The sequence below is a fragment of the Curcuma longa genome, chromosome 11 (genome assembly GCF_044706935.1).
Source record: "Curcuma longa cultivar G26 ecotype Majalengka, Jawa Barat chromosome 11, ITB_CL_G26_1.1, whole genome shotgun sequence".
NCBI lineage: Eukaryota > Viridiplantae > Streptophyta > Magnoliopsida > Zingiberales > Zingiberaceae > Curcuma > Curcuma longa.
In genome coordinates this window covers 5,490,614-5,515,107 of record NC_133871.1, presented here as the reverse complement: position 1 = coordinate 5,515,107, position 24,494 = coordinate 5,490,614, and the positions used below count along the sequence as shown (strand labels likewise).

General features: G+C 34.0%; 1 protein-coding gene across 4 annotated transcripts; it reads left to right on the top strand.

The window, feature by feature from the left end:
• The first annotated feature begins 948 nt into the window (after positions 1-948).
• LOC141839693 (protease Do-like 7) lies at positions 949-24,190 on the top strand. Of its 4 annotated transcripts, none has more exons than XR_012602714.1 (25): positions 949-1,361; positions 1,447-1,517; positions 2,918-3,052; positions 3,950-4,008; positions 5,083-5,119; positions 5,325-5,450; positions 6,935-7,024; positions 7,995-8,060; positions 8,211-8,267; positions 8,355-8,420; positions 9,013-9,120; positions 9,374-9,454; positions 9,578-9,627; positions 12,001-12,166; positions 12,555-13,061; positions 15,800-15,982; positions 16,057-16,159; positions 18,981-19,151; positions 19,237-19,316; positions 19,394-19,621; positions 20,605-20,820; positions 20,886-21,043; positions 22,797-22,908; positions 22,989-23,247; positions 23,945-24,190. XR_012602714.1 is itself a non-coding variant. In XM_074727501.1 (24 exons), exons 1-24 carry the CDS (start codon positions 1,073-1,075, stop codon positions 23,190-23,192), a joined length of 3,363 nt encoding a protein of 1,120 aa, XP_074583602.1. In that variant the 5' UTR covers positions 949-1,072; the 3' UTR covers positions 23,193-23,598. The 4 variants fall into 4 exon arrangements, 2 of the variants coding, with proteins under 2 accessions (XP_074583602.1, XP_074583603.1); XR_012602713.1 differs by having other exon boundaries at positions 22,989-23,321; positions 23,945-24,189; XM_074727501.1 differs by lacking the exon at positions 23,945-24,190 and having other exon boundaries at positions 22,989-23,598.
• Positions 24,191-24,494: the final 304 nt, after the last annotated feature.

Below are 24,494 nucleotides of genomic sequence, written 5' to 3'. Positions count from 1 at the left end.
TTTTTTATTTTTTTATTTTTAAATCATCAAAGGACATCTTATTTTATTTTATTAAAAAAAATACCCTACTCCATCGGTAATTCATGTATATTGTTCTAATTATTGCATCCCATCTAAATTTTCTATCCAAATTTTGAATTGATTGTTTACGTTGTAACAACTACGAAATTGTAGTAGTTACGAAATTATAATTGTTACAATGAATATTAAGTGAGTAAGTCGAATCTCTATTGTAGTAATTATGAAATTGTACTAATTATAATGTGAATATTTTTTAATAGATTAAATATGTATGGTAGCGGTTACAAAATCATAATTACTATAATTTAGATTAAAAATTTAAATGAAAATATTAATTAGAATAATATTAAAAACAATTGAGTAATTATACCTAAATAAAATAATGAATCATCCTTAATAAAAAATGTTCAATTTTCTTTTGTCCAAAAAAATTTTTCTTTACAATGCCGTATATAATAGTATAATAGATTTCGTCTAGTCCATTTTCACTTTTTATACATTATTACAATAATACAGGAATAAAAATTATTTTTAGATTGAATAAATATAATGGGATATTATTTTAACTTTTTTTAAAAATTACCCTTTTAATAAAAATGATAATTTGGGGTATCTTTTTTATTTTTGGCCATATTTATATATCTTACAATATTTAAGTAAGTTTTAAAACGCCTTTAAAATTTTCATTTCATTTAATTTCATTTTGTTTTATTATTAAAACATCTGATATGCTTAATTTTATTTTTTCTTATAAATATTAACCTAAACATTTCGAAAACAAAATGAAAAATTTAAAGGATATTTAATATAAAGAGACAGTGAACGTGTTGGGGCACTTTGAAAATTATCCCTTTTATTTTTGCAGTCGCCCCCCTTTATCTTCGTGTTTCTCCTTCCTTGTTCCCCACTTTTCCTCTTTGTCCTCGTTCGGCTACGCCTTCACTTGCTCCTTCCTCACTTCTTCCCTTCCTCCGATCCCTCGTTCAAGAACCCTAACCCTCAACGGGAAGCAGAATCCGCGGACGGGATCTGATCGCTAGGTGCTCTATCGATGGCGGAAGGGGACGCGCTCGAGATGTCTGGGCCAGAGGAGATGGATACTTCGTGCATGAAGGGGGATCTCGCGATGGAGGTCGACGCGCATCCAGGAAGGGAAGGAGCCGCCACCGCGGAGGCATGGCGCCGCGCCCTCGCGAAGGTGGTGCCTGCTGTGGTGGTTCTGCGGACCACAGCCGCGCGGGCCTTCGACACGGAAACCGCCGGGGCCAGCTATGCCACCGGTTTCGTCGTCGACAGGACTCGAGGCATCATACTGACCAACCGTCATGTGGTCAAGCCCGGTACTGTTTTTTGACCTCTACTTCTCCGCCGGTCGGCTCCACAATCGCATTCATATATGTTTTCCGAGTCTTATTGCTGCTGCAGGTCCTGTTGTCGCGGAGGCGATGTTCGTTAATCGCGAGGAGGTTCCAGTGTATCCTGTATATAGGGATCCTGTAAGACCGCAGTTTATCGATTTTATTGCATTTCCATTAACGTATTGGTCGTTCATTTGCTCATAGAGCCAAGTTTATTCTGTATATAGGTATCTTGTAAGTTTGTAGCATGCTAGTTTGATTGCAATTTCATTAACGCAGTGATATAAATTGGATCATCTGATTGAATTATTGTTTTTGTTATTTGCTATCTTTTCAAATAAGAGCTTTTATATAGTTTTATATGTGAAGATTTGATTCTCTCTTCTCGATTGTTTCATATGCTAGTGTTCACCAAGCAACCAGACTTTTATGGGTTGATCTATTTGTACCCCAATCCATTTTCCATATCTCTAGTCACCAGTTAACTTAAATAAAGGTCCAAACTTAGAGGAGATAAACTATTTTGAAGTGCAAATCATTTCACTGTATGTATCTTTTTGCTATTGGATCAGTATGATATAATGATAAGGCAGTGGAAATAACTAACTGAAGGGAAAAAGGGGGGAAAATGATGTATGTGTATATAGAATTTTTTTGATTTTCTTTAACCAAAATTTCTCCCTCAAGTAGTTGGAGAATTTCTCAAAGTAGTAGCTGAATGTCTAGAGTCACTGTCTTTTGGGTACTTTTCCTAGCCTGAACTGGCCAAGCTGATGCTTTTGTTCTTTACCTCAATCTATTACATGTTGATGCTCCATTAGACTCTTGTTTCCATAGGAAAATAGGAAACAATAAAATGGATGTGAACAATCGGTTTGTTACTATATTACTAGGACTTGCATATGAGTGCCCAACATGGGTGTGCTTTTTTTAAAAAGAATTTATATGTGATCAAAAGAAACGTCAAGTGTCCACTCAAATTGTCGGGCGCATGTGGGTGAGTAGATGAAGAGTCAAAGCACCAAAGTTTCACAATCAATCTGAAGTGTGGATCAATTTAAATTTCCTTCTTAATTTATTATATATTATGAGGAACTGCCAGTTATTTGAATTGCTTCCATACAGATGCTTTAGTGGTTATTATACATTTTCCTAGCTTTTTATTATTGGTCTGGCATTTTCTTAGACATAGTTGCTGCTTGAATGTTCGTTCAGTTGATGTAAAGCTGCTCTGAGATGATTGCATTACTTTTGATTTTAGGGAGTTTTGTAAATGACTGATGTATATCCATGTGATGGCACATTGTATAATTTCTCTACATAATATATAGTGATATGGTCATTGTTTGATCATTTTACTTGTTCCTTTAAATTGTGTTACATGGGGTGTTAGCATTATGTCTCTGAAGCCACTCATTACACATCTTTGTTATAAGCCATTTTCCTGCTCATTGATTGGGGCATGCCTGAGTTTTTTCCTTGCAAGATTCCTTTTATTCAAATTAATTAATACTCTAAACTTTTCTGATTTTGACTAGATACACGATTTTGGTTTCTTTCGTTTTGACCCTGAGGCAATCAAATTCTTGCTGTATGAGGAGATTCCTCTTACACCTGAAGCTGCTTGTGTTGGATTGGAAATACGAGTTGTCGGGAATGACAGTGGTGAGAAGGTAAGTCTTTTGTGATAGAATTTGTAAATGGTAGTGATACTGAATTACTTTCTTATCTATCAAATTAGATATCTTATTAATTGGGTCCATGTAGTTAGTAAGCTTGAGATGATGGTTTTCAAAGTCGCATTTATTACATTGGAAATAATTTATAAGACTTCCATTTTCATTGTGTTTCCTAGGCAACAAAAAGACTTAGTCATACAACAGGTAACTATAAGTAGCTTAGACTTGGAAAATGACTTATTCTGGAAAGAGGAAGTCATCTACTAAGCTGAAAGGCATCTGTTTTTTGTCAGCATCTTTAAGTCAAGTCTTGAGCTTCTTGGTTGTTTGGAAATTCTCCATTCAGCTTAGTTCAGTTTGGTTTGCATAATAAATCATATCAATTTTATATTAGCTATATAGTAATGAAAATAATATATAGATTTAAATAAATATAATATAAATCAGATTTTCTTCTCGTGCAACTTCTCTAAGAATTAAGTTGGGATTAAAGGGAAAATTTTCAAAAGTCATCTCGATTTGGCCATATTTTAACTTGATTTCATCCCTATTGACTTTAATTTGACCAGAGTTCAATGTGTTCTATCTATTTTTCTAATGTAATCTAACTAATTTCCAGCCAATCTGTAAATTGCTAGTTTCTTTTCTTTCTAATTAATCTTTATGAGATACCAATTTTGTGGTAAAACTTGGATCAACCATTGCCATGTTGATCCAGCTTGGGCAATCCATATTAGTATTGGCCAATTTTTCCAATTACAACCATACCATCAACTTGAGATGCTTAGTTGCTTCCATCTGTTTCAAGACATATTCACCACTCTTAGTTAAAACTATTTGTTCAAACATCTAGTTTGAGGTCTCTTATACTGTGGCTTAATAAAATTGCAGGTCTCTATTTTGGCGGGAACTCTTGCTCGTCTGGATAGGGATGCTCCTCATTATAAAAAGTATGTTATGTCTTTTTGTTTTTTCTTAGTTTATGGATCATTTCTAAAGTCAATCCTGTTACAGTTTATGAATTACATGACTGTATAATAAACATTTTTTTTCTGATATGAATTATGAGTAATCTTACTTAACATCTGTTCTAAGTACATTACAAACCCGACTATGTCATGATGGTTTCTTGCCTTTTTCTCTCCCTCTATCTCTTCCCAATATGATTTTTCCTCCCTTGGCTACAATGATTTTCTTCTGACTAGTACCATTTATGAGGACAGTTCATCCTCACTCATAGTATCATACTTCTCTTACTCTGAAGGTTGATTTGGTCTTGTCTTCTTTTTCTCCCTTCATTTTGTTCATTTGGATTATAAGATTTCCCCCCTTTTTCCATCAAGCCAATGGCTATCTGATAGAGTATAATAGTTGTTAGACAAGCAAATGGATCTGTTTCCCTTTTTCCCACTTTCATTAGCTAACTCATTATCTACCAACTTTTTCTCTGGTATTGACCACTGGAATAAATTTATATTCTTGTTCTCTCATTGGACTAAATTTGTCCTCTTATTCTTTGACTGTTGTTGAATCAGAATTTTGAATTTTCTTGATGGGATATGGATTGATCTTTTGATCACAGTTATCCATCTGGCTACCTGTTCAAACCAGTGCTGATCTTGAAGGCTGACCAATATGATCTATTCACATGCCTAATTCCAACACTAATCCTCTTTATAATTCTACACTAATATATTCTGTTACGTACTGGTGGAAAATATCTCCAACTGATCTTGGATATTGTTTACCTTCAATTCTTGAGCACTTGAGTTAGAATGCATCAATTTGTTAGCTGTATTTTGTTAGCGAGTTCTAAGCACATATGTGAAATTATTGATATTGGTACTTAGACTATGAACTCTGAAAACAAACATCCATGTTAAATATTTGCTATGGCTTATATAGTTGACACTCTGCAATATTTTCTTTGGGTGCTTCACCTGATCACTTTTTCCTAATTTTTCATTTTTTTCTCTTTGTTCATTTAATGCTTTATTTTTTACTTTTGTGAATTCTCAATACAGGGATGGATATAACGACTTCAACACATTCTACATGCAGGTATGACCTTCCTGGATGTGACAAAAGCTACTCATGAAAACAGTTGGATTCATTATTTTGTTCATTTTGTAAATTACCAGTCATGAGATTAAAAATGCATTAACAAAAAATCAGGATTGCTTTTTTCCCTTCTTACATAGCACAATGTAATTTAAATTGTCATTTTGAGAATTTTGACATTTTAGTTCTTTCCTTCATTATGCAGGCTGCATCTGGAACAAAAGGTGGCTCAAGTGGCTCGCCTGTCATTGATTGCCAAGGAAGAGCTGTCGCCTTAAATGCCGGGAGCAAATCATCTAGTGCTTCTGCCTTTTTTCTTCCTCTAGAAAGAGTCAGTTCTTTTCTCCACTATCTTGATTGATTCTAAATACTGTCATGATATCCTCCATTCGATAACATACTTGACTTTTGCACACAAATATTGTTAATCTTGTAGGGTTATGACTTATGAATATGTGGATATTTGGTTTGGTGGAGGATAATTTCAGCCTGGGGCCAATAATGCATCTAATGAATCGTTTATTCATGTTGGCCTATTAAACTTACCTTTTTATTATTTGTATATTATATTGTAATGTCATCTTTATTTTTTATGTTATGAGCAATATTTTCAAATTTTCACATGGATGCCTCCGAGACTTGGATTCTTCTTTTAACCCTTCTTACCTATGTTCGCTAAGATTCTGCCATATACTTGTACCCTAGTCCATGTAATATAAGTGGATGCCATATGGCTGGGTCATTGCAAAAAGCACACATGGTCAACCACATATCAGGTTCTTAATTTAAAGATATAAATTATTTAAAATAAATTATAATTTAACTAATGTTAACACAATTCATAATAAAATCATTCTGCATTTGCTAAAGTAATGTGCTTGTAAAGTTATTGCACTGCCTATGCCTAATAGATTTCAGAAATTGGCTCATAAAGGTTAGTAAAAAGGAATATGGGATAAGTTTTTGTGCACTATGCAGTGTAACATCTATGTTTAATCTCACTTTGAAGGGTGTGGGCTAATGAGGAAAGTTAATAAGGCGTAAATGAGTCTATCTAATGTCAGCTTAAGAATTTATGGTTAATAGTTCAAGCCTATCAAGCTTGATCAGTTATCTCTGTTTAATCAGGTCATCAAATATGGTACCATAGCAACCTTAGTCTTAGGTTTGGTTGTGGTGAACCAGGTGGAAAGGATTGCTCGTGATGATGGAGCCACCATTAGGCCTCATGAGCTGTTGGCCAGGAATCATGGAGTCTATTACCACTAGTGTTAGCTTAAGAATTTTGGGTTAACAATTCAAGCCTATCAAGTTGGATCAGTTATCTCAGTTTAGTCAGGTCATTATATATGGTATCATAGCAACCTTAGGTCTGGTCATGGTGATCCAGGTGGAAAGGGTTGCTTGTGCTGGTGGAGCCCACCATTAGGCCTCATAAGCTGTCGGCTAGGAATTTTGCCAATTTGGGGTCAACAGTTGCCTATCAAATTAGAACTCTAGAATCAAAGTTTACTTGCTTCGTTACGTGCATCTTTGTAATATCTGTTGGATACAAATATTGTTTAGCTGCATCATGACAAGATTTTATATTTTAAATGCTGTGAAGCCACTATGGAATTTTTGGTTGTCTGGCATTTACTGTCTTGTGCAACTTTTTTTTTAAAATTTTTTTATAAGAGAACAATCATTGTTAGTTATATCAAAATTTTTCATGCAACTATTTGTCTATGACATTATGAATAAATGTTTGTTTCTATGAAATTAACGGTTCAACTCAATGCGTTTGTAGTCTTATTCAGTTTGAATTATTTGCAGGTTGTAAGGGCATTATCATTAATTCAAACAAATTGGAGTTCATTTGGAAGCAATCCCAATTCTATTGCTATTCCTCGTGGTACACTTCAGGTTGTTTTCTCAGGACATTTGTTATGCTCTTTCTCTATGCTTTCTATGAGGTTAATGGAAGATTTAATTTGAGGGAATTAACAGTTACATATGCCAAATAATTTGGTGATGAAATTGTACTATTCCTAGGCAAATCCTGCACTCTTATGCAGTGTACATATATCTCTACATTCTTCATTTTTGGGAAATGGATGAGATTTTTTATTGTTTACGATATCAATAGGATGTTTTTCATTAATGCTTATCATATTTTTGAGCTACTACAATTTATGTGAATCTCTACATGAAATTACATGTGAGGTTGGATTGTGAGAGATGAGTGATATTTCATACAGACACAGTTTTATGTTGACTTACTACAAGTCTACAACTAGATCCCCATGGCCCCATCTGACCTAGTACACATTTTAAGATTGCATCAAAGATCAAAGTTGATGCATCATCTTTTCTTATGTTAAATGCCAAACGATAGTAATTTTTTTGTGGAGATCCTTACCTTAACTTGTTGCAGTAATAACAGCAGGATGTTGAGCAAATTTACTGCATGTATGCTCAGGTGTTTTTTACATATATGTCCATCCTAGGCTGTCATTATTTTCAGTGTTGGAAATATGCCACAAAGGATAGTATCCTGATGTCTGTCAGAATAAAATTATTCTGATAGAATTGTGTCTGTCAGAAGACAAGATGGATAGTATCTTGTTTTTTCTTCTACAAGCTGTTTGTAGGTTGCTGCATGAAATATAAAATTAACCTTTCGTATTAAGCATCATGATAGACATGTTATCCGTCATATGGTTGATTCACTAGAACTATGTTCTGTGACATGCCTGTGTTTTGGTGAACTTTCCTGATCTTCTCGATAGCAAGGCTGGTTTAGAATCCATTTGAATCTAGCAAGTCAACTGAAACAGTTGTTATTTGTCTAGTTCATGAAGTAAAGCATTTTGTTTAATTTGGGTTATTTTAGGTAACTTTTGTTCACAAGGGATTTGATGAAACAAGGCGACTTGGACTTAAAAATGAGACTGAGAAGGTACGTAGACAATTACTGGAATACATACTGCATTCAGAATGGTATATACTGAATGAAAAGTTAGTTTCCAATATCCCAATTTCTAATTTTAGTTTTCTATCAAATCAACTTCGTTTTATTAAAACTTTGACCTTCTTTTCTAATGATTAGATGGTGAGGCTTGTTTCTAATGCTGGAGAGACAGGAATGTTAGTTGTTGAATCTGTGGTTAGTTTCTCTTAATCCTGTTGAAGAGTTGTTGTTACTTTTGTTTAATGATACAATATATTATGATTAATTTGGAAATTATTGCAGGTTCCTGGTGGTCCTGCTCATAAGCATCTTGAACCTGGTGATGTGCTTGTTCATGTTAATGGGGAGGTAAGTTCGATTTACTTTGGCCATTCAATATTGATACATCAAATTTGTTGATTCTAGCATACACGACTTGGAATCATTGCTTGTTACTTGGCATATGAGGCGCTCTCATGATAGTTGTTCCACACAATTGTGCCTCTTTCTAGTTTTTTGTTACTCTACCCTGTTTAGAACACATTCTTAATAGTGTACTACTTGTATTTCTGGTGCTATAGGAATTCAAGGGGAACTAGTCCAACCCAAAATCCGTAGGCATTTAGGTGCCAGGCCACTTTCACAGTCAAGTATGCCTTAGATGGTGTGTAGCCTTGTGTGTCTAAATACACATAGGATCAGATAACACATCAAAGGATGACTAGAAACCAACCATAGAGGCAAATTCAATCATTCAGATAAGAGAAGTTGGATTTTTTTGGACTAAAACTTGCTTGATTACTACTGAAATAATCTTTAAAATAGAGCTGCAACTCTTTCCCAATTACTATAAACTTGGTCTAGTCTTACGGTTTTGGTATTGGAACACGTCCTAGAAAATGAACCTATTACAATAATAAGCTCATCATAAGTGTATCTCAAATGTTTACATTAAGTGCAGGTGGTTACTCAATTTCTGACATTGGAGACTTTGCTCGACAACAATGTGGAAGGGGACATAAATTTGCAGATAGAAAGAGGTGGAATTCCATTAATTGTGAAGTTGAAGGTAAAATTAAAATACAGTCTCTCTTTTTTTCAGTGATTGTATCCATCGTACTGACACACTAGGTTGCAGTTTGAATCCTTGGTCTGAGAAAGTATTGTGACCTTTACATTCTCTTGAATTTTTATTTTCTGATAATCTGTTGCTACTCTGTTAAAAATGCTACCTTGATCAATCTGATATCATTTATAATCCAAATGTTCATTAAATTGTTTTTATGCTTTGTCAAGTACCAACTAAGATTTTAATGCTTCAGGTTCAAGATTTGCATTCCATAACACCAAATTACTTCCTTGAAGTGAGTGGTGCGGTTATTCATCCTCTCTCATATCAGCAGGTGTTGGTCTCTTCAATTTATGTTTTACTTGTAATCCTATCAAATGGTACTTGGTTAGGAGTTGTGCATAAATAGGATATAAACGTATCAAAGATTCTCACTCATTCCTCTTATGTTAAACAGGCCCGAAATTTTCGTTTCAAATGTGGCCTTGTATATGTTGCAGATACAGGGTATGCTTTTCTCTCAAATAAGCTCAAATTTATTATGTCAGATCACTTGCTTCGTCAATTATTACTATACATTTAACACTCATGGATGCATGTCAACTGCAATTGTTTTTTTTTGAATAATGCATCCTAATATGGCACACATTTTCATCTTAGCATCAGTGAAATATACATCATTATATAACTGGCATTACCTTCTTGGATAATAAGTCATGTCAGTATATCCATCACACTTAATCTCAAAGGAAATTTCTGAATGCAGTATGCTTATAATGCATTTCATGTTTCACTGTTTGACAATCAATACCCTAATATCATTGTGCAAAACTATTTTTTATATAATTTTACATAGCATTTCAGTGTTTGGACGTATGTTGGATTGCTGTTTTTGCCATCTTCTGTCCTTTATATCTTGAAAAAGAAAGTCATTTCAACTAGTGAGTTATGGACTTTTAATGCATTTATGAAACTAATGTGCACTGTTCTAAAAAGTGCTATAGGCAGTCTTAGGAGGGAATGGAAGGAACAGCTTTCACTAGCAATTATGCACCCCTTTAGTCGGTTGTCCCAAAAAGTAGTCACCTAGGAGTCCTAGGCGACATTCTGCCTAGGTGGCCTAAGTAGTCCAGATTGGTTCATTAAAAAATTGGCTTATTTATTTAATTGGTTTACTTGAAGGAAGCCTAATCTCTGAACCTCACCACATTCATCCTCCTTTGTGGTATATGTTTATCTAACTTTGTTATATGGGTTTCTTTATTTCAATGTGAAATATGATATGTGTTATTGTTATATATTTACTTATTAGTTATCATTTATTTGTGACTGTAGACTTGTTTTGATTGATTAATACAATGTTGGTGAGAATATGCACATATATCTGATATTGTTTTGCATAACTACTTGGGCATTGTTTTAAACATGTCGGAGGTGACCACATATATCGTAGTTGTTGCTGTTATAATATTTTGAACTTATTGACCTCACTATATTTACAATTTTGGATCAACAATTGTGTGAAAACATCTAGATTAATGTACCTAAAATTAATAAAAAGGAAAAAATTAATCTAATAAAATGCTTGTTGGTGTGTGTATATATAAAAATATATGCCATTTTTTTTACTTTTCTCTATTTTATTTTAATACTATTTTAGTATAGGCCATCTAGGCCCTTGTCTATCTCTTAGGTGCTATATAGCGGGTCAACTACCTATTGCCACCTAAAACCACCTTTTACAACCTTGCCAATGTTCAAACCAATGTTTGATAAGCTAATCATGTTGATGACGTGGTTTGAGAGTCTGATTAAAGGTCCCTGATCAATTTATAGTTTTGATCTGGGTATTGTCCCCTAGCTCAAATGATACACTTTCAGTACTATGCCAACGTGCTGATCCTAGCACTGATTAAGAAGTGGAAGAATAAGAAGAAATTGGAAAAGAGAAGAAGAAATCAAGAATTTGAGAAGTAGATCAGAAGGTAGTGACTAGCTGAGGGAGATAGAGAAAGACCATCACATGAGATGGAGCTGAAGGAAGTAAACTCTACATTGTGAAAGAAGACACTTATTCTGTAGAACCATCACAGGAAATTCATTGGACTCCTATATTGTGCTCAAAGCATTGCACAAGAAGATGCTACACCAGCCAAGGGGCCACACCATGTATGCATCATATATTTGATGTATTCTTACTGCCGGTTGGCTTGTGGAACAGTATATTTCAGTTATGCCAACCAGCACGACTTGATATTTAAACTTTCCTTGTAGTTCATGATCAAGTTGCTCGTGGAGCGGTATGTTTTAGACATGCTGATCAACATGACTCAATATTTAAACCCTCATTGTTGTAATTCATGATCAAGTTTATTATCAACCATATCTGCATGCTTTGATTGTCAAAACATGTTTCTATGGAATGAAAAACTATGCGATCAACAGGGTTAGCTGAGAATGAGATGTAAATCATAAGTTTGAGCAATCAACATGAGTGGTCTAAACACATTGATTAGAGGGGTCATAGCTGGTTCTCTAGATTGTTATAAAGCGGACTTCTCAGTTGCTTGTTTTTCTATCTTTTTTTTTTTACTTTTGCATTGCAATATTATTATTTTTTATTGTTTCCCCACATTTAGTGGTCCATGCTCTTTCAAGTTCATGTGATTATCATGGCTTTGGCTTCTTACATGACTCACTATTATGTAATTTATCATCTTTTAATTGATATGTGTTATAATAGCAGTTTTCCTCCAAAAGCTTTTTGTCCGTGAGTTTGGTTTTATGTTGTTTCTGATATTCAACAGAAACTGTAATTCTAGTGCATCATGCTTTGTATTTGATAATCTAAAGGCCAAGTAGTTAAACTATGTCCTTCAGGTATATCCTCTCTCGCGCTGGTGTTCCACGCCATGCAATTATCAAGAAGCTTGCTGGGGAAGAGACATCACAAATAGATGATTTCATATCAGTTTTATCTAGATTATGTAGAGGTGCACGTGTGCCTTTAGAATATGTGAGCCATGTGGACCGTCACCGAAACAAGGTGTTGTTTATCTTCTTGTCTGCTTATTCTCCCAGATAGTGTTATTCTCCTTTTTCAGATTCTCATGCTTGCTATATACGCCATTGTCATTAACACTTAGATTACCTCAAGCCAAAACTTCTAGTTTCAATTACATAGCACTGTTCTCCCTCGCAACAATCCTTATCTTAAATTGTTTGAGTTTTTTATTCATGAGATCAAGAATTTAGCAATGACAATGGAGGCCAGTTTTATGTAACCTTTGCATTCCATTTTGACAGGATTACATGTTTCTTTCTCTGTGCACATGTTTTCTGTGAAATCAAAGTTACTGTTAGTCTTTTCTTGGTTATGTTGTACTAAATTAGTTCAACCTTTTTATGCTGGAATTATCAAATTTTGTCTGCAGTCAGTTTTGGTTACAGTTGATCGCCATGAATGGTATGCCCCGCCACAACTATATGTCCGTGATGATAGCACAGGGCTGTGGGTGGCTAGACCAGCTATACCTGCTGACTCTACCTTATTGTCTTCAACTGTTAACTGTGGTAGAATAAGCACAGCCTCTGTTGGAACGCTGGTTATTGCTGCAGAAGAACTGGAAGATGATCGTCAGAACAACAGTGAGAACTGGGAGAATAGGTGTAACAGAATGCAGACTGATGATGAAAATATTGTTGATGATTCAATTTCTGGGGATGGTTCTTTTACTGAGAAAAAAAGGCGACGATTGGAGGAAGATTCAATAGTAGAAGGAAGAGTGTTCTCTAATGTAGCTTCGAATGACTTTAAAGATCAGAACTTTGAGCATCAACCCAACTTGGAAGATACTGAGGCTTTGCATCATCAGGTAGCAGTTCGAACCAATGCATCAATTGCAGAACAGGTGATAGAGCCCACTCTCGTAATGTTTGAGGTAGGAGAGCTTTCTGTTTTTCAATATTTTTGGCTATCTGGTTTAGCATTTACTTTGGGCTGAAAATTCTTATGCTACAGTTAGTTGTTGATGTTTGGTCTTGAGTTTTGTTATTTATGTATTCTTCTGCTTCCTTTTATTGGTGATGCTTCACTTTATCCCAGGAAGGCATCATACTTGAATGTTATGGATGCTTAGAAGAGCATTTATTGATTTTTAATGAACAGAATATGATTTGATAATATAAGACTGGCATATGTTATTCAAAGCATATAACTTGATCACTGTGCAGATTTTTCTCTACACTATTTTCTATGGCAAATCCAAAATTCATTAAGTTTGCTTTTAGTTTTGTTAGAGTTTTTATTAACTTTAGTGGTTATGTTATGGGCTTTTGATAAAAGTATGTGAGTTGGCTAATAACAACAGGGAACATGTGAAGCCAGGCAGTTGTTTTCTAAATATTCAATTACAAACAAGTTGTGTGCTGAGTGAGGTGTATTAAAGCCAGAAATGAAGTGCAAATATTTAGGTAGAAACTGATAAGGAAATTGTAACTGAAATGCTTGATGTGATAAATTTCTTTTGATGCCTTTTTCAACTGGATATCCACTCAGGTTACGACAAGGCTTGGATACTCAACTAATGTGTGTTATGATATACACAAACTCTTGCACTAAGCTTATAAAACTGTTATTATTGAGGTATTCTGTCAGGCTTTATCAGTACATAAATGGTTTGAAATTTTAGCTATGTAGCATCAGATAATCTATATGTACCTAAAAAACGATGAAAAGAAGCTGAAATCTCCTTTTTTGCAAGATTTTTTTATTTTTTTTCCCGAATTCGACATCAACATGCATAATTTTTTTTGGTCAAAGCATGCAGAAAATGTCAATACAATCAATGTTATGTGAACCCACTGACTTTGATTTCCAGCTTCATTAATTCAACTCCTATTCTTTGAATTCTTTTACTGTCTTTTGATCTTCCACCCCTTCATCTTCCTTCCGCATTGCAAGTTAATTACTATAAATAAGCCTCTCTAGAGAATAGCCACAAAAAAATCTCTGCTTTATTTTCTTCATCCAGCTTTCTTAACTCTGTCACATTGCCTGTGCTAAGAAATGACGACCACAACGAGCTCATGGAGGAGGAAATCAGCAACTGTACATGTAGGTTTCATTGAATCCAAGAAAGATGTTGTCAATCTTCTCCTCAGCTTCTCATGCTGCCTATTGGCACCATCATCTGTGTAATAACAGGCAACAGTCCATTGACTGCATTGATAAGCTCTATTATGGAGTTCTGCAGCTTGATATGCAATACTGGTGACAGAAGACTCCAGGACGATTTTGACAAACCTAGTGAATTCCTCAAGAGTAAGCTGTCAGAAACTAAGAATTAGTATTGACAGAATGCAAGAATTTTATAGATGCTCTAGGTATCACTGCCCTGATTGTATGATAAGCTTCTATTCAAGCTCCAAATGTGAATGCGGCAAGGATGTGTATTGTGTATCCAGATCAAGATTTTGTTAATGAATCTAGAGGATAAAATGGACCACCAAAGAATTTAAGATTATATGTATTATTGTTTTTTATCTAGTCTTCTTTTTCTGTTTTTTTTTTGTAAAATTTGGATACCTTTGACCAACAAAAAGGAATTATGGAGAAATTGAACAGATGCATTGAAGATGGCTGAAAAGAAATACTATGGAGAATCTGATAATGAGGAGAAGCAATGGTAGTTGAGAGAGAATCAATCTTTACATAAGGGTAGCAAATTAAATGGAAATGAAACTAGAAGATAACATAGGTAAGCAAGCGTTTAGGGTTAAATCTTTGTGGTGGGATGGTACAACAGGGCGAGATCAATGGACGGTGTGTCAGGAGAAGGTGGAAGTGGGAGGATCAGGGTCATCAAAGAGGAGTGCCTTGAGGTCCATGAGGTTTGAGCATGAGAAGATGCAATCATTAGCACCGGTATGAGTTCAAGTCGAGGGGGTATTTGATCATTGCCTCTACATGATGAGGACGATTGAGGGGATTTTACAATTGTATAAAGAGTGAATGTAAAAGTTAAAATATTTCCTAAGTAAAAAATTCTATAGTTATTTGTGTTGCTAGAATCAATGAAAGAAACTTGGATCTTTTTCTTTGTGATCATGTTTTTTCTATCAAACATGCTAGAATTGACGATGATTAAGTATTTACAATGATCATATACTTCTAGATAATTTAATATATTATTTTTAAATTATGTTAGATTCAATTGATCGTATCATCTGATTTACTAGTTCTAATATTTTATATATTGAATTAGTTTAGCATTTTATATTTGACCGCAAATCGCTGGGTATTTATCTAGTTATAGAAAATAGTTACTTTTGATTTCTCTACTTCTGCAGATGCTTATTTTTGTAATTTATAAAGAACGAGAAGTAGCACATTTACAGTGAGATAATCCTCGTCTCATTTTTATACTTAAAGAGGCTTGCAGTTTATTTTACTTAATGTGCTTGAGTTATTTCTTTAAGATTGGGATCACATTATTGCTCTTGCATCATAAATATTTGTTTAACTATTTTGTGAAATGTCTCTTCTCTTAGTCTGAGGAATCACTGTTGCCTTTATCCAAAATTGTTATTAGTTTCATGAAGTTGCATTGTAATTAGTAGTTTGTATTAATGAATATGCTTATTCTTGCAATCTTGTGTGATAATGTCACACCTGCAGGTTCATGTACCACCATCATGTATGATTGATGGTGTCCACTCTCAACATTTTTTTGGGACAGGAGTTATTGTTCATCATTCAGAAACCATGGGTTTAGCTGCTGTTGACAAGAATACAGTTGCTGTATCTGTGTCTGACGTAATGCTGTCATTTGCTGCATATCCTATGGAAATTCCGGGAGAGGTAAGAGTTCATTGATTAATTGAAATGTAGGTCAGTATGCTGATTATGCAATTGCACTTACAGAACTTCCTCAGGTTGTTTTCCTGCACCCGGTTCACAATTATGCTCTAGTTGCTTATGACCCTTCTGCTCTGGGGGTAGGTGCTTCCAGTGTTCATGCAGCTGAACTTCTTCCTGGTTAGTTTATTTTCAAAACAGTCTTTTGTTGTAAAAATATTATGCATGATTCTTTTGTGCAACTTATGTTGATTATTGACATAAAACAAGATTAAAAAATTAATACTATGTGGCATTCTATTTCTCATTCTAGATGAGAATATTCTGGGTCTTTGATTGCGTCTTCACATTATGGTAAATCAGGGCTGTTAGCATTGCTTGCATTGCTAAAAAAACGTCATGTCTGTAGGAACATTTATAAAGAGAGTGTTAACAGTTAAAATCATTTCTCTGACTTCCCCACTTTCTGTGATGGGGGTACCCTTGTATCAGCAGTTAGTTTAATGCAAGTATGTTGATAAGTGTGTGTTAGGACTGTAAAATCAAGGTAAGTAAATGATGGTCTGTTCATTCAAAAATCAGACAATGATCAAAGAAAATTATAAAAAAATCAGAATGGAAAGTAACACAGACCATTCATCGTGCAACAAATTAAAATTTAGAATAAACCAATTCCATCTAATTGTTTGCATCTAGAGATGGCTACGTGTTCATCATTGCAATTGAACTGCAAGTCTTTATGGACAATTGGCTGTGGCCATCTTTCACTGTTGCTTTGCTCACAGCCCACTCAATTGGAAGGCATTTAATAGAATATTGGTCGAAGTCATATGGTTAACATATAAATTGGTTTTATCAATGACATAATCCCATATTCTTCTAGTTGTCCCAGACAACATAGACCTCTATTGAACTTTGTTAACTCCATTCTTTCTATCAATTTAATAATGTCATAGTCTGTGGTTTATTTTCCTTATAATTGTTAAGAGATCTATTTTTATATAGAGAGGGAATGTGCCTTCCTATTCCGTATTCTTCCCTCTTCCTGGCACGTGCTGCAATTTGCGCTACAGCATGGTGAAGCCAGACTCTTCATCCTGGGTTATTACTTTTCCTTTGCACATGACTCCCATATTCTTCCCTCTCTTATCTCACATACACTGCTTCATGTGCTCACACATCCATTCTGCATCTGGCGCATGAATTCTTAGTATCACCTAACTATGCTCACACTTCTATTGAATGTTCTCTGCTGTAGGTTCTTCTTCAACCCGTTCCCTTCTTAAGGTCAAAAGACTAGGTAAAAGCCAGAGCCTCCTTTGACAATTCCTTCTATCCAAGCATCTCTACTACCTTTTAAGTTTATTTATGTGATTGATTCTGCTTCCAGTTCCATCCACATCCAAGCACTGGTCCTACTACTGGCACCCACTTTATTTCAATCCAGATTAAAAAAAGACTTGGACGAGAGTTAGGTAGACGATTGTATTGTTATATTTGATTTAAAAAACACTTGCTCTATTTGATGGATTGTAAGAAAATTTATGCACAGCACTATTCTTATTGGTTAGTCAGATATGGGGTGTAACACCTATCACGTAATAAATCACATGCATTTTTTGTTAAGTTTTTTTCTTTATTCCTTTGTCTCGTTACACAAGATATACACTCACACCATTTATATATGGGTGAAGTTGCTTTGTTTGTCTTGTCCTTAAGTAATGATAAGTTGCCTCTTATGTTTGTCAAGTGTTAGAATAGGCTGCAAAAAGGACTATCGCTGTTATCTCAAGTTACGTCAGTTTTTTGTTTCAATTTAACAGTTTTTGAGTCCACTGTTTTTTTTGTTCACTCACATCCAAGGCGATAGTAGAGGTACTTCCCATGCCTTCTTCTGGTATGGCAATTAGTAGTAAAGACTGTTACTCCAAACACAGAACAGACTTTCTTAGCCTGTTTCAACAATGCTACTGCCACTCTAGACTATGCTGCTCTACCAGAGTTTTCTATGATCTACCATATCTCTGATCATGACCTTCTTATTTTTCACCAAAAAGGTACTCATAAGTACAACACTTTCCATCCTCTTTTCAGTACATTTTTTAATGTTTCCTTGTTTCCACTACTTTTTCTTTCTTTAAGAATTTATATTATGTTTAAACATCGGAGACCATCTCAGAAGCTCTATTTGATCTAAGGTGGAGAGTGATTATGATATTTTAGATGACAATATTGCATTCTCATGGTACATGGGAACATGTCATTCTTTTAGCAAGGCTACTATTAGTTGCAAGAGAATGTTTACCATTAAAACATCTCCTGTTAGCTTGATTGACTAACTCAAAGCTTGATTAATGGTTAAAGCCTTAAAGGTACACACAAATGTATGGTGTTGACTTAATATGGACACATTTGTTAGAAGTGCAGTTGATAAAATCACATTGTACTTTGATGGTTTGTTAATAGGTCTGTAAAGAGAGACATATCTATCCTGATGGATTATGATTTGGTGGTTAACAATGCGAATGATGGTGGGTACGTATACAAATAGCTACAACATATGGGCTATATATCAAACTAGCATCATTATCATAGCTGATATATATTTTGGTTCCTTAAGATCTGATGAAGTCCAGCTCGGATCCTCACAGCCACAACATAACACAGCATTCTAAAGAAGGGGAAAAGAAAAATACAAATTTGATGCCCCATATTTCACATCAAGTGAAGTCTTCAAACACTATGTGCCTTTTAGACTGTAACTAAGAAACAAAGTAACAAATACATACAGGTTTTATTGAGAAGCATTGCAGAGAAGCCATTTAGGACTCAAGGAACTAAGATGCATCCAAGATATTTCTGCTAAAATATTTATTAGACTGGTATTTGCTTGCTCTACAATGTAGCTAAGGAATAAGCAATTCATATACTGGTTCTTAGAGATGGTGTGGCTTTCTTACCTATAGTTAATATTTTTGATAATTTCTTGTTTATCTTCCAGAACCTGCTTTACAGAGGGGAGATTCTGTATATCTTGTGGGATTAAGTAGAAGTTTACAAGCAACATCAAGGAAATCTATTGTTACCAATCCATGCGCTGCTCTAAATATTGGTTCGGCTGACTGTCCTCGGTATCGAGCAACTAATATGGAAGTTATTGAGCTTGATACTGGTAACTGTCTTGCAATTCAGTTTTGTCATGCATCTGAAAGTTTTTAAGAAAATTGTACTTATATTTAGTGACGTTTTGACTTAAGATTTTGGTAGTACCTTTTCTGGTGTGCTTACCAATGAACAAGGAATGGTTCAAGCAATATGGGCAAGCTTTTCTACTCAGGTATTCACAAGTTGGATAACTGTAAATATTTTTTTAGACATGTTTGTAAATAGCACTTTTCATGATCCATGGTGCAGTTGAAATATGGTTGTAGCTCTTTGGAAGATCATCAGTTTGTTAGAGGCATACCCATCTATGCAATTAGTCAAGTTCTTGAGAAGATTGTCCATCAGGTACCAGGTCCAATTCTTCTCATCAATGGTGTAAAGAGACCGATGCCATCTCTCAGAATCCTGGAAGTGGAGCTTTTTCCTACCTTGCTTTCAAAGGCTAGAAATTTTGGTCTCAGTGACAGATGGGTGCAGGTAATCCATTTACTTATTCATAATTGCTGTTCTTCGATTCTCTTAAATGAATTTAATTTCACTTTATTCATAGAATAATATGCAGTTCAATCAATTATATATAACTTAGACCAAGTTTTATCAATGTAAACATTTCAGGATCATATTTTGAGTATTGTTTTAGTTTACTTATGATCTTTCTTTCTGTTTTTCGTGTGTATTTTGATTTTTCTTTATTGCTTATGTCTTAAACAAATTAATCCAACTTGTGTAACTAAAGTACTTCCAGAAACTTCTTTAAAAATAATTAATTTTCTCCTCATTTTATTAACTTGGGGTTACGTCTAATTGCTTGCAGGTATACTTCGCACTCTTATGTCTAATATATTCACCTGTTTGTGTTGTTACGTTTGCCAAGTGTATATTCATTGGTACTAAACTAATTTGATAAGTTAGTAAGTCTTAAACTGTTTTCATTTTCTTTAACTAATACATTTTTAATAACATATGTTAAGCATACACACGATAGTGTATAAAATGGCATGCAATTGTACAACTAAGCTGCATACAACTCAAATGATTTTAAAAAAAAATATTAACTTATGTCTAGTGGTTTAAAGAACTAAATTAGACAAATAATCCCATGCAAAATTTTTATACTATATCTAGTATGCTGTAACCTCAGTGAGACGATAGCAATTTTTTTACCACACTGCACTGCAAGCATTGAATTAATGCTAAAACTTAAAACTTAGTACTTTTGATGACATTGTAAATTGATCCTATGATGAGTTTATCTACTCTTACAATCATTGTAGGAGAACAAGACAATCTTGGAAACATACTTCTTATCCTTCACATTTACAATTAAGCTAAAGTTTGATAATATAGCATAATGTAATGTATCGACTTTGCTACTAATCTAACAAAGCATGCTTATTAATTATTATGTCCCTGAAGATGACTTACATCCATAGTTTGAGTTTATATTTTTATTATTTCAGGCCCTTGCCAAAAAGGATCCTATTAGAAGGCAGGTTCTGCGGGTAAAAGGTTGTTTAGCAGGATCAAAGGCTGAGGGTCTGTTGGAGCAAGGGGACATGATTCTGGCAATCAATAAAGAACCAGTCACATGCTTTCTTGACATAGAAAATGCTTGCAGGGAGTTAGACAAATGTGACAGCAATGCTGGAGAACTTAAAATGACTATTTTACGTCAGGTAATGAGTTACTTGATTCAGAATATATTAAGAAAAAGCTGAGTTTATGTTTTCTTTTGATATAGGGTCAAGAAAGAGAGATTGTTGTTGGAACTGATATAAGGGATGGTAATGGAACAACTCGCATGGTGAATTGGTGTGGATGTGTAATTCAGGACCCACATTCAGCAGTCCGTGCGCTTGGTTTTCTTCCTGAAGAAGGTCATGGTGTGTATGTGGCAAGGTAAGAAACCAGTATATTAATTTATAGTTATTTTGTTCTTATTGTCCTTTGGGATTCACGTAGCACATTAACTAAACTTCATGCCCCTTATCATTATCACCTGTCAATGACCATGAATAAAATTTTAACTAAATGCCTTGAGTGAAATAGTTAACTATATAAAAATGAATTATTTTAATTAAATTCTATCATGATCATTAAGTAATTTATTTTTAAATTAAAAAAGAATTTGAAAATATTTAATTTGACATATTTAGAATTGTAGAATGCATTAAATTTTGAGATTTGGAACTGATTTGGATGTATATTTAGTGTTATATATATATATATATTATAAAAGTTTAAAAATAGTTTCTGCACACTATAATGAACTGGACCATTAAAAATGGTTAAAATAGCTAGTAAATTAATTTATATAAATACAAAATGCAATTGATTGAACATTAAAATCATTTAAATAAAATCTACAAATATAAAATTTAAATTTTCATGAGGAATATTGGTCTGGAAAAAAATCTATATTTTTTAAAAAACAATATTGTATAAATATAAATTGATATGAAAACATTTTTTAGACATGGATATCACAAATAGTTTATTTAAATTCATATAACATACAAAACATAATCAATTAATATTATAAAAAACATAACATTATAATTTAAGTTAGAATTATAGTATGTAAAATTATCTAAATATAACATAAATATTTTCTAACATTTTAATTTTAAAATATTAGCTATATTCATTTTAGTTGAATAAAAATAGAATTAATCAAAATTTAATTAACACTAAATTTATATAAATTCAATAATATGTAAAAAAAATAATTTACTACTATAATCAAGTTTAGGGGTAATGACAAACTATAAGTTTGTAAATCTGATCATTAATTTTAATTTTGTATTATTTTATAGATAGTAATATTAATAATGATGATAAATTTTAACTTATTCTCTGTGTTGAGATGTATAAATAAAGGGCAGCTTGATGCACTAAGCTCCTGTCAATGCGGGTCTTAGGAAAGAGTTGGACCATATCGAGTTTATTGTACATAGTTTTATTTTACATTGTAAGAGGTTGTTTTCGTGATTCAAACTCATGACCACCAAGTCACACAGTAGTAATTTTACCGTTGCGCCAAGGGTCCCCATCGTTGAGGTGTATAAATAGAAAAAAATATATTTTTCATGTGAAATTGATTATTAATTAACTATGTAAAATTTAAAATATCTAAATTGATTTCAAGTTTATATTTTCCAATGATGTAAAATATTCATAATCATAGAAATATATATATATATATATATATATATATATATATAGATAGATAGATAGATAGATAGATAGATAGATATACGCATTTTCAAATTGAAGATAGCAGATAGTTTAAATTTGCTAAAATGAATACAAATCAAAAAAGAATGAGGAAGCTGTGCCTGATGTGACAATAGTAAGAAGTTTTAGCATTCTTTTATGTATATAATGGAGGATAATACTGACGGTTCATTTGTTGTCCTTGAAATAGTAAACTAATTTCCTGTATTCTATTTGTATGGAAAATCCCTGATCTGCATATATTGCTTATTTGCATTCTTGTGGTCATAGACCTTGCTTCTCGTTTCCATGCACATTTCATTCCCTTCAACCATACTTGAATTTTTCACAAAGTCCTTGTTCTGAAGTGGCATAAAACGCTTTTGTCTTATTGCAGTTGGATAAATGAATGTCTTTTTTTTTTTTTTTATCTCAGATGGTGCCATGGAAGTCCAGTACATAGGTATGGTCTTTACGCACTACAATGGATAGTTGAGATAAATGGGAAACCAACACCGGACCTAGAAGCTTTTCTAGAAGTAGTAAAGGTACATCTTGTGTTGCTAATCTCTGCCTTTTCTTTTGTGAATTTAAGATGTACAAGATTGTTTTTCTTTAAAAAACGCAGGGACTGGAGCACGGAGAATTTGTGAGAGTGAGGACAGTCCATTTGAATGGGAAGCCTCATGTGCTGACATTGAAGCAGGACCTTCACTACTGGCCAACTTGGGAACTTAAATTCGATCCAGAAACGGCAATGTGGCGACGGAATGTGATAAAAGCTTTGAGTGGTAGCCAAATATCAGGACCCAACACGCCATCCAAGTTGTGAAAATTCACATGCAAGAGCTCTGACACAAGTTTCATCTTTAGCTCCAAGAAATGAGGTTGGTAGCTACCAAGCCTTTAAGTTATAACAGCAATACAAAATCCAAAGAGTCTAAATTCTCCATCTTGAGATGTATGTTCATCTTGCCGAAATGCATGTTTATATCTTATTTAAGTACATAATTTAAAATGTCCCTCTAAATATGTAACAGTTTGACTTCATAGGGTGCCCTTAGATCTTTTAGCCCATTCATCAACCTTCCACTCTTATCGCTTTTTGACTCTGGGACCTTGGATTTACTCCCGGCTGCTTTTGTCAAGCCTTTGGCTTTCCTCAGGCAATGTGTTTATTTGATATGAATATTTGTATCTTAATAACATTCCTGAAGTGGTTGGAATGGAGAAACGCCTAGATATGCAATGTGTAAAGTTTTAGGTGTTGAGCCAAAATGCTTCATGTTTGAGGAATGATTCAATATAAATGATTGAAATTTATTTGTCATTATAATTATTAACACTACTTTTCTTTTTAGATATGGATTTTGAATGAACCTTGTGTTCGTTCAATGTTTTTTATTTCAATGAGACAATTACAGAAACTGCTGCCTGAGTGACAAGAACAGCAGTGGACTCAACCTATCTTAGGAATCACTAGTAAAGAAGTTAATGTATAATTTATCAACATGCTTAATTTCTATTACACTTTATAACTAGTGAAGAAGTTAATGTAACTTCCTGTGGTTGCTGGATCTATAGGAGAATTGAACTTGATCACAATGGAATGACGAGGGAAGTGCTTCTGCTTGTGGGAATAGGAACTTGAATGATCCAGTTGGTGACTGCAGTCTTTTAGCTTTCAATTCGTGACTAGTATTGTTCATTACTTGTTTTTTTTTTCTTTCTAAGGCTTTTCGGTTGTCTCATTACTTTGAAGTTGTTCCAAGTTAAGAAAGCTGCTTTGAATTGGGAAATTTCTCATTGTAGGTTCTTTTCTCCATGTATTATGTATACGTGGTGCTTATACAACTCTACGTCTCTACCATAATATTACATTAACACATTGGACAGACATGTACAGAGATGAGCTATATCGAGGAGAGGAACGAGAGAAAAGGGTTTTCCCAAGACGAAGAGAAAAAGGTGGGGGAAAAAGGTTGTCTTCCACCTTATTGTCAACTCCGTTGTCGTTGCTTATTGGTATCCATAGCTGGGGCAGGATTGCACTCATTGGTGCTTGTCCCTTTGCAATGCCCTTGTCCGTCACTTGCATTGCACCGCTTTTGGTCACGTACGTCGGACAATCCGT

Coding starts and splice junctions, on each gene's coding strand:
- LOC141839693 (XM_074727501.1), top strand. CDS start 1,073: ATGGCGGAAGGGGACGCGCTCGAGATGTCTGGGCCAGAGGAGATGGAT. Junction 1,362..1,446: donor CCGTCATGTGGTCAAGCCCG/GTACTGTTTTTT, acceptor TTGCTGCTGCAG/GTCCTGTTGTCGCGGAGGCG. Junction 5,120..5,324: donor TCAACACATTCTACATGCAG/GTATGACCTTCC, acceptor TTCATTATGCAG/GCTGCATCTGGAACAAAAGG.